Source organism: Poecilia latipinna, unplaced genomic scaffold, assembly GCF_001443285.1.
Source record: "Poecilia latipinna isolate Pla-1442-1.1 unplaced genomic scaffold, P_latipinna-1.0 Scaffold96, whole genome shotgun sequence".
Taxonomy (NCBI): Eukaryota; Metazoa; Chordata; class Actinopteri; order Cyprinodontiformes; family Poeciliidae; genus Poecilia; species Poecilia latipinna.
In genome coordinates, this window is record NW_015112712.1 from 243308 (window position 1) to 252806 (window position 9499).

General features: G+C 41.0%; 2 protein-coding genes and 1 long non-coding RNA gene across 5 annotated transcripts in view; 2 read left to right on the top strand and 1 right to left on the bottom strand.

The window, feature by feature from the left end:
* Positions 1-361: 361 nt before the first annotated feature.
* Positions 362-3897, bottom strand: rnps1 (RNA binding protein S1, serine-rich domain). Its single transcript, XM_015025715.1, has 7 exons — positions 3816-3897; positions 2826-2975; positions 2547-2726; positions 2349-2454; positions 1105-1258; positions 865-1009; positions 362-775 (listed from the first exon to the last, which is right to left on the bottom strand). Coding segments are annotated over exons 1-7 (843 nt in total). The 5' UTR covers positions 3818-3897; the 3' UTR covers positions 362-669.
* Positions 3898-3919: 22 nt separating this feature from the next.
* LOC106942393 (uncharacterized) lies at positions 3920-8997 on the top strand. Of its 2 annotated transcripts, none has more exons than XM_015025662.1 (4): positions 3920-4100; positions 6808-7485; positions 7587-7700; positions 7924-8997. In XM_015025662.1, exons 2-4 carry the CDS (start codon positions 6850-6852, stop codon positions 8860-8862), a joined length of 1689 nt encoding a protein of 562 aa, XP_014881148.1. In that variant the 5' UTR covers positions 3920-4100; positions 6808-6849; the 3' UTR covers positions 8863-8997. The 2 variants fall into 2 exon arrangements, with proteins under 2 accessions (XP_014881148.1, XP_014881157.1); XM_015025671.1 differs by having other exon boundaries at positions 6839-7485.
* Positions 8998-9069: 72 nt separating this feature from the next.
* The window catches only part of LOC106942463 (uncharacterized), a 4295-nt gene continuing 3865 nt past the window's right edge, over positions 9070-9499 (top strand). The window contains exons 1-2 of one of the 2 annotated variants that reach the window (XR_001423636.1): positions 9070-9083; positions 9128-9218. This is a non-coding gene — a long non-coding RNA (uncharacterized LOC106942463). The other variant, XR_001423635.1, reaches the window with a different exon arrangement.

The window sequence follows — 9499 nt, forward strand, 5'->3', positions numbered from 1 at the left end:
CAAGTAATCTAAATAATCTTTAATAGATTAGTTTGTGGCTGCCACATAAGCTTTCTGAATGTCTTTCTGACATGGAATAATGGCACTGAAGAGCTTGTGAGCATGTTGGGCTTTCTGTATTTCAATCCTGGATGTTGTAGGTCTGCAAATTGATTTCATAAATACCAAATGAATGCTTTGTGCACTAAAGTTTGTTTTTTTTTTTCCCAATGAAGTTTTCATTTGATGTTTGATAGTTATTTTGCAGAAAATGGAGCACGATTTTTCTAATCCTTACGTTTTTAAGACTGAGCAGAAATCCTGTCCCAAGTACTAAGTGGGTGCGCAGCAAAAAAAAAGATCAAGGAAAGAAGCCATTGGGGGGGATGTGGACAGTTCAGCACTTTTATTTTTCACAATGTCTAAAAACTCAATACAAGGTAAAAATACGTCACATTTCAAACAAAACATTGGTAGATGTCTGTGGAGACAACATAAAAAGAAAGCCAACTTTTCAGAGTAATCTTAGCCCAAAATATGACAAAAGCACCTCCGCTTTTACCATGTATACAGATGGCTACAAAAAAATCTGATTTAAATCCTGTTGAAGTCATCAAGAAGGTAAGAGTTGCAGCTGATCTGGTGTCAGAATCTATGAAACCATGTGATCTCTGAAGGAAAAACAACCATTTATCTGGAGGAGTTGGAGCTGGAGCGAGAGCGGTGGCGCCTGCGACCGGGGGATCTGGAGCGAGAGCGGCGGCGTACAGGGGACCGCCTTCTCGGGGAGCGAGACCTGAGAGGACAAGAGTAAGCAGGAGCAACCTCATGAAAATATGCTAGTGAAAATAAATGAATAAAATTATATGGAACACTAGTGGGTACCTTCTCCTCATGCGTGGGGGGCTGCGACGCCACATTGGTGGTGGTGGGGGCATTCGCCGAGGAGGAGGAGACAGTCTGCGAGGTGGGAGACGAACCCGCTGAGTCAGCACAGCAGCTGCACTGATTTCCTGTCCGTCAATCTGACCTAAACATTTAAAACCAATCAAAGATATTTATTCAGTGAACACAGACACAGCCGCGTGCTTAGGGTAACTAACGGGCACTGAGACGAACACCAACCTCCATCCATGTGCTTAAGGGCCTTCGCAGCCTCTTCGGCAGTCTCAAACTCCACATAGGCGTAGCCTTTGGGCAGGTGTGGGTGGAGCCTATCCGCAGGCATGTCTATCATCTTTATTTTCCCGTAAGTAGAAAAGATTTCCTGGATGTGATCCTGTTAACCAGAGAAGCATCATCATCAATGGATTTACTAGATCATAAGCAGAAGGATAACATATCATGTCTATAATTTTTGTATAACTCTACTTTAGCCCAACAGATTATGCGTGCATTTGTCCTCATGACATTCTTTTTAAATATCAGGTCCAGTCTGTCTTTCTTTTTTGTTCTTTTAGAAACTAAAGGCATGTCCTGACCATCAAACCAAGAGTATTGTTACCTCAGAACTTTACGTTTTATTTTATCCTGGCCATCAGCTCTGTTTGTTTCTAAAGTGATGTTCAAAATGCACAATTAATGTACAAATACTACATCCACTGAGGACTGACTGGGTCATTCCTTCTGCAGGAGTGTTGCTGGTTCAATGAAGTACAGAATGTGTTTCAAACAGAGAAATAAGAAAACTACCCTGGTAACCGAAAGAAAAACTCCAGCATAGTTCCTTGCATTTTATTTGTTTTCCTTTAGTTTAACACCAACATATCTCAGTGTTCATGTTACGTAAATGTTAAAATCTGTAAAGGTTACACTTTTTTTCTGACTTAGTAACTTTCAGGGTGTAGCCACAGTTAAACAATTACAAAGTTCTGGCTCTAGAGCACTCGGCTATAATCGCAAACAGAGCTTTCTTCTCTGTTGTCATAGTGATCAGATAGGTTTGTTACAGTTAGACCTTTCATAAAGTTCAGAGTGATTTTATGAATTTATAAGTAGTGATGTATATTTGCAGTGACAAAACCACTCAAAACATTCTGCCACAGAAACTTGCTGCTTTTTATTTTACAAATGGAACACTTTCCTTCTGTCCCACGATATCTAGAATTTTGAAATCGGAGGAGATAGTTTTTGTTTAAATCAGAGATCAATGCTGTATTGTTAGACGTTATCATCTTCAGTCACATTTAGGACTGTTGCAGTGAAAGGAGATCTAGGTCTCCAAAACAAAGATGCTGAAACAGCAATACGCACGCAACAGAAATACCATTTCAGCATTAGCAGACATAATTTATGTGAAAAATACACCAAAGCAAAGTAGCATTCCAGAGGGAAAACATTCCAGGTCACCTTGGACTCTTTCCACTAACCTTGGTCACATTCCTGGTCAGCCTTCCTAAGTGAACCTTGGTTGGTTTTGGGGTGGGGCTTCGCTTTCTTCTGTCTTTATCATCTCCCCTCTTCTGTGTTTTAGAGCTACAAAAACGTTAAGTGGTAAGTTAGACCTCTTCAATAAAGCCTAATTATGAAACATCAATTTGTAGAGAAGATTTTAAGGAAACCCTTACGGTGAGCGGGAGCGGCGACGGTTGTCATGGCGCCTGCGACTGGGGCTCGGGGAGCCTGAGGAGCTGGAGGAGGAGGAGGAACGAGAGCTTGAGGATCCGGTGCGGCTGGAGCCAGAAGAGCTGGAGCCACTTGAGGAACCTGAGCTGGAACCCGAGCTGCTGCTGGACGATGAGCTCGATCTGGAGCAGAAGCAGAAACACAATTATTCTACTCAAAATATCTTGCTCGGGCATTTAAAACACATAAAATACTCTAGAAAAATGCATCAGAATGCAAACCTGCTGCTGCTGCTGCTGCCAGAGGAAGCACTACGGCGCTTCCTCACTTTCTCCCTCCCCCTCTCCTTGTCTCCATCCTTGGTACCAGTCTTCTCTTTACCTCTATCTTTGGTTTTCTCATCCTCCTTCCGCTTTGTGGGTGATGGAGCCCTAAATTTAAAGAAACACATTAAACAATACACAAGTTATGCTTGTGTCATGCTCTTGGAAAAAAACAAACAGAAAGAAATCTGCATATAAGATCTAACCACATCACATTCTTGATGAATTTTGTCTATACCAGCCTTAAAAAGCATAAATATTGTTAATAAATCTTTCAGTTTATTTCGTGTTAAAGTGAGATAGCTCATTTAATAGGATAATGTGTACATCTGGCTTCTTTGTACAATAAGTGGCCGAAAAACCAACAACATATGAACTTCAAGATGCAAAGAAATTAGCTTGTGCAGAAAAGATAAGCTGAAGACCGATTAAAATTTATATAAAACAAAAAAAAATCCCAATTTTATTCCTTATTAATAGTCCACAACGTCGCAGTAAATAATTCTGCTGGGTAAACACCATACTCAAAGATTTTATTCATTTTTACCTGCTTGTTTGGCTGTTTTTATTTTTGAGTTCAAATTACTGCGGTTATATTTGCTTCTATATATACAGTCTATCAAAATCAAAAACACAAATGGTTGATTAATTTTAAAGATTTTCATTATACAGCACAAATATACTAGAATAATAATGTTAGGAACACGGCCAGAACATTAATACACAGTTCTGTGTATTCATGAAAAAGCTCGGCTCTCGGACAAAACAGGCCGCCATTGAATTTCATTCTCCCCCTCCTGAAAACCAGCTGCGTCCGTTAACCTTCCGCACAGCTCTTCCTATAGCGAAACTACGACAATGTGAAGCATTAAATACTTAAAAGTTGAGTAAATATATCTCACGCACGTATATATTTATTGTTTTTATTCCAAAAAAGCTTGAACCTACATTTCTTTTTCGGACCAGGAGGCTACAGTTGAACAACTCGCGGCCTGGAAAGACGTCGCTGGCTGATGACGATAGCGGAAGTTGCGTAGTTGCTTGAGCGCCACTTATGATCATTTGTTTATTTTACGTTATTTGACGAGGAATGGTTTACGCGTTTGCGTATGAGAGAGAGCGCTTGACAGAAATATATCCAAACCGTGTCACTTGTGTGCATGAAATAATTTGATCGTTTTTTTAAATGTGAAAAAGCAGCAGAGCTTCCTTATTTTCGACTGGCTTCCGCAGGTGAGTGCTGCACTTTATTTTGGCTGTTGTTGTTAGCTAGCTCAGCTAATCTAGGTGACTTTCCTGCACATGCGGATTATTCTCAAGCAGCCCTGTGTGGGGCATTTACTTGTGAAGCTGATTGGCTAAAACGGGTGTATAGTTGGGAGTTTATTACAAGTTATCACAAAGCCAGCGACATAGTTATTATTCTGAATTCAGATATATAAAAGAGATGATGGTAAGATCAAATAGTTTTTTCATTTAGATTATTAAAACCTTTGAAACTGTTTCATATACATTGTCATGTTATAAGCTCAAATTTAAATGTATTTTACTGGGCTTTTACTAAGGCCAACAAAACCTAGCTTTTCTTTGCAGAACTCAATCCGGGCAGCATCTGACCATGAGTTTTAAAATCTTGCCACAAGTTCTTAATTGAATTTAGATCTAGACTTTTACTGAGCTGTAGAAACATTAGCATGGCTTGGTTTAAACCATTTGACTGTAGCTTTGTCTGTATATATATATATAGTCGTTTTCCTCCACCCTAGTCTTTTGCATGGACTTCCTCACTAGTGTCCACAAATGATATAGGCATTCAGATTTTCTTAAATTAATTGGTTCAACTAAGATAAGTTGACAATGTTAATTTGGGAGTACTAGTTAAAGTAGTAAATGTGTTTTCAGCAAAACAGGTTTTTGTGCACATCATCTGACAAGGGCACCTCCCTCCAAATATTTGCTTTGTCTATAACAGACTGCAAACAGAACTTCCTAGGGCCTCTTTCTGGAAATGCCCGTCTTCTTCCCTGTATTCCATAAAGACTACATTTTTAGTGCATAACTAATAGTTGCCAGTTAACAAATTATTCCACATGAACTGTGGATCCCTGCAATTTTTCGATAATTACCACGCATCTCTAATTAATGTTTTCCTTTAACCCAGCTTGTCACTTTAGGTGGACAGACATATTTTTTGAACAGTGCCCTTAGGGATTAGGATATTGTTTTATAACCTAACCCTGCTTAAAATTTTTTCCACAGCTTTATCATTGGTCAGTCCCAAACATTATCTCAGCAAGTCTACGAAGCAAATATAATATAAATACACTCAGCTGTATTTATATTAAGATTAAATTACATGCAAGTGCATTCTATTTTCTAATTCTCTATTTACGTCTGAAGCCAAATCATTATACTGTATTTTTTTGTTATTGGGGGGCTTCAGTTGAAAGGGGTTAAGTATATTTTGAGGCCATACTTTTCAGATTTATATTTACTAAAAGTAGGATTCCACCTATAATTTTCCTTCCACTTTACAGTTATGCACTATTATGCTGCTCTTTACATATGAAAGCCTTATAAAGTACATCAGTTATTTTTTTTTAGTATGAGAAAATGTGAAAGGAGTATGATTACTTTTACAAGGCCCTTTATCCATGAAAAATTATAACCAGCGTGTGATTAGAACATAATTCATAAGTGAACTAAAATCTCAACCCACACTGTTTGATTCTTGCCTCTGTGAGCAATAAATCTTGTTGAACATGTGTCATTGAAAAGAGTTTCTTAAGATGGCTCAACTGAAGACATAAAGCATGACAAGTTTCAAAGGTGCTTTTGTGGGGGAAACTAATTAATGTTGAACTTCTCTTCTATTTACTGTAAAGATTACAAATTGGAAAAAAGGAAGAAGTTGAAGTATAAAGTCATGCATGACCGTTGGTTCAGTTTCACTTTTCTTTTACTTTGTTTAATATAATATAATTATCAAATATGCAAAGCAGAGCAAGCACATAACACAGTGAAGGGCTAGATGCAAAACAATCATCTTATTTGAATCCTATTCGAATAGTGCCAGAGATTTCCTTAAATTATTGACTAAAATAAGTCCAACAACAACAACGTTTTGGTACTGGAAAGCTGTTTTATTTCAAACATGTAAATAAGAATAGAGAAAGTAGATGAAATTATGAAAATGATCCACACACTTCAAAAGATCCTACCACACTTTAGTAGTAGTTAACTTTAACAATAATGTATTATTATACCATAGCCAGAAAATGCTGATTTAGATTTCAAGTAATCTTTAAGTTTTACCAAAATGTCTTTAAACTGGAAGTAAAATTTGTAATTTTGAGTGGCCCAGCCAAAGTCCTGACGCGAATCTGATAGATTATCTGTAGAGGAACATATGTCCTGCAGAATCAACACAATTCTTATTACAATGTTGCAGCAGTGACTACACCCTAATAAGATATGTGATACCATATGCAGACACTCAGTCAGCACCATCGAAGATCAAGCTCACCTCAGCATGCTGAGGGCTCGCAGTACATTCATCTGACATACTCTGGTCTGTTTTCTGATCATTTCAGCAATTAATTATATGATGGCTCAAAATAGACTGTGAGGTGCATTACATCTTTACCTCAAAATTACAAAGTAAACAAATAAAGGTGTTGTTGACATTAGGGCAAAAGTAAAGTAGTCTGTTCTGACTCATTTAAACACACTGAATTCTACACACTTTATCCCAATACACACTGACTATACAAAACATCCAAAGCAACAGGCATTCTTCAAAAACGTGATGGGTCTTGTTATTCTTCAAAAAGCACTTTTGTTGTTTAAAGATGTACTTACAGTAAATACAATGCAAGATAACAGTGTGCTTTAAAAACATAAACTGTTACTAACTTCTTTTATTTTCTGACTCTTGTAGTGATTGTCATCTGAACTGGGGATTTATCTAGACTGAACAAGCATGGGCCGACTGGACGATGCTGCCAAACACAAAGTGGTGGAGCTGCGGAAGGCTGGTCTCAGTTTCCGCAAAATCAAAGCTGTGCTGGAGCTGGAAAACATCAAGGTGTCCGCTCAAGCCATCTACCTGTACCTGAGGGAGTTCCAGGGTAGACCACCAGGGAGGGTTAGACCTCTGGAGGCCGCAGGTAGCACATTGGCGCAGACAGCTCAAGCGCAAGCTGGGGCATTGCAGGAGAGGTGGAGCAACATTCACCTTCAGAACCTGATGAGGGACGGGCCTCATCGCACTGAGTATGCAGCTCCAGCTGACTTCTCCAAACAGGCATCCACCACTTCAGAGACCACCTCAAATTCCTCTGGATCTGGGGAGGCTAGCAGGCCGGAGCAGCAGTCCGGTGGAAATAAGGAAGAAAACGACATTCAGATTGTTAGTGTCACTTCACTTGCACAGCATGGCCAGCAAAGGGCGACCCAGCCACCTGTAACGAGGCCAGACACAAGTTCAAACCTGTCTTCCACGTTAGCGGCTTCTGGAGCATTTCTGAGAAGAAGACTTACACCTTCCCCAGCCACCAGTTCAATTTTGGCAGCTCGAAAAAGGCTTTTGGACAGAGCTTTGTCACATAGGACAAAGGTACCTACAGAGTTTTCTCAATTATAAAATTGCTGAATTGCTTTAAAGCTGTATAAAATGCTAAAATATATTTTTATATATATACTTTTCACATTTACCAGTCATTCCACCAGATGGCGGCGTTGCTAAGGAGAGATCAGGCTGGTGTTCAAAGTTCAGATTTAAGCAGCGCTCTACCACAGCAGCCAGAAACTTATGACCTGACCACTGAAAAGGTGCGATCCCAACAAACGTTAAAAAGCCTAAAAGCAATGCTGTTCCTGCTCCTGTATATTATGTTTAACTGTAGTTTTTATCTAAAACTTGTGTTTCTGTTCAAATAGCTTCAACACAATAACATCATCCGAGAGAGAAGTGACAATAAAAAAAAAGTCTGAACAGTCCTTTTTGAAGGTTCCGCCATAGCCACTCCTAAATATAGTGCTTTTATTGTTTCAGACTGTTATGGAGGAGCAACCTGGGCATAATGGTTCCCCTCGGCGTTTTGCCGTTCAGAGACCAGGAATGAGCGTCCGCTCCCTTCATCTTCCTCCGCGCGTCGGGATTCGCCTTCCTAATCGCCCGCCAGCGCCTTTGACATCCTCCGCCCCGGGACCCGTTCTTCGTCTGCCGTCCCCCAGGACTCAAGGCGCCGCTGCTCGTAGCGAGGGGAATTCAAATCCACCATCAGCGGTCCAGGACACCAGAGCAAGAGGCAGCTTGCAGGACCAGATCCAGACCCTGGGCTCTGAGGTTCGCAGCCTGGGCCTGGCAGTGAAGATGATGGTGGAGCAGCAGTGCCGCCTGGAAAGAGAGCAGTCACAGCAGACGCAGATTCAGAAGCAGATCCTCAGCACTCTCCAAACACTCTCCTCCAAAGCAGGACTCTGTAGCAGAACCCCGCAGCGGCTCAACAAAACTCCCTCGCCATCGTCTTTGCCAGCAGCCTCTGCCACAACCTCTTTTGGCCAAGAAACGTACACTTTTAGTCAGGGGACGTTCTCTCAGTGTGGCCAGACTCAGCCGGGCTACAACTCTTTAGAAAGATTAGAAAGCGTAGAGGCCTTTAAGGTTCCAGGGATGAGCCCACCAAGCATAAATGGTTTTCCACCATGTAGCAACGCAGACAGTCTTCCTCTTACTCACACTTCCTCTCAGTCACAAACGTATCCAGCTGCATATCAACAGCAAAACAGTCAAGCCCTCCTGGCACCCTACACACAGTCATACGTCTCCTCGTACAACCACACACACACTCAGTCGTTCAGGACGCCGGAGAGCAAAGCAGCAGATTTCTCTGCGAGGACTTTCACGGACTGCAGCGGATCTACCCAGCAGGTCATGAACTCCTCTCCACACAATCAGCCGCTCAGTAGCATCAAGGTGGAAGGACCTTAGACAACACAGGCTCAGTCCTCCGAAAGAACCTTAAACTTGTGTTTCTTTTAATTTGCTGTAGCATTGTGGTGTAAGGTACATTTTTAGGACTACTAATTTAAAAGTAGCTGTTTTTAATCAATTTATTTCTGATTAAAAATAAATTTAATCAGAAATTAAATTTATTTTAATTTCTGATTAAAATTTTAATTTAATCAATTAAAATGCGTATCAGGCAATACGTATCGCCTGATACGTATTGCTGTACGTATAAGGCGATACGTAGAGCAATAGCTTGACAGGTTTGGAAGTTTTGTTGAACTCCTCTGATTTAACTTGGCTACAATTTAAAACAAATCACGAATCTGTATATTTTTGTGATTTTTGTCTTGTCCATCCATCCATTTTCTTCCGCTTATCTGGGGTCGGGTCGTGGGGCAGCAGCTTCAGAAGGGAGGCCCAGACTTCCCTCTCCCCAGCCACTTCTTCCAGCTCCTCCGTGGGAACCCCAAGACGTTCCCAGGCCAGCCTAGAGAAATAGTCCCTCCAGCGTGTCCCCGGGGCCTCCTGCTGGTGGGGCGTACCCGGAACACCTCACCAGGGAGGCGTCCAGGAGGCATCCTGACTAGATGCCCGAGCCACCTCACCGCTGCTCCTC

What these genes read in the sequence shown, in the direction of transcription:
- LOC106942393 (XM_015025662.1), top strand. Translation starts at nt 6,850, where the DNA reads ATGGGCCGACTGGACGATGCTGCCAAACACAAAGTGGTGGAGCTGCGG. An exon ending in CTTTGTCACATAGGACAAAG is followed by an intron (nt 7,486 to 7,586) that starts GTACCTACAGAG and finishes CACATTTACCAG; the next exon opens with TCATTCCACCAGATGGCGGC. An exon ending in ATGACCTGACCACTGAAAAG is followed by an intron (nt 7,701 to 7,923) that starts GTGCGATCCCAA and finishes TTATTGTTTCAG; the next exon opens with ACTGTTATGGAGGAGCAACC.
- rnps1 (XM_015025715.1), bottom strand. An exon ending in TGACCAGGAATGTGACCAAG is followed by an intron (nt 1,259 to 2,348) that starts GTTAGTGGAAAG and finishes TCTGGTTAACAG; the next exon opens with GATCACATCCAGGAAATCTT. An exon ending in CCCCCACGCATGAGGAGAAG is followed by an intron (nt 776 to 864) that starts GTACCCACTAGT and finishes TTGTCCTCTCAG; the next exon opens with GTCTCGCTCCCCGAGAAGGC.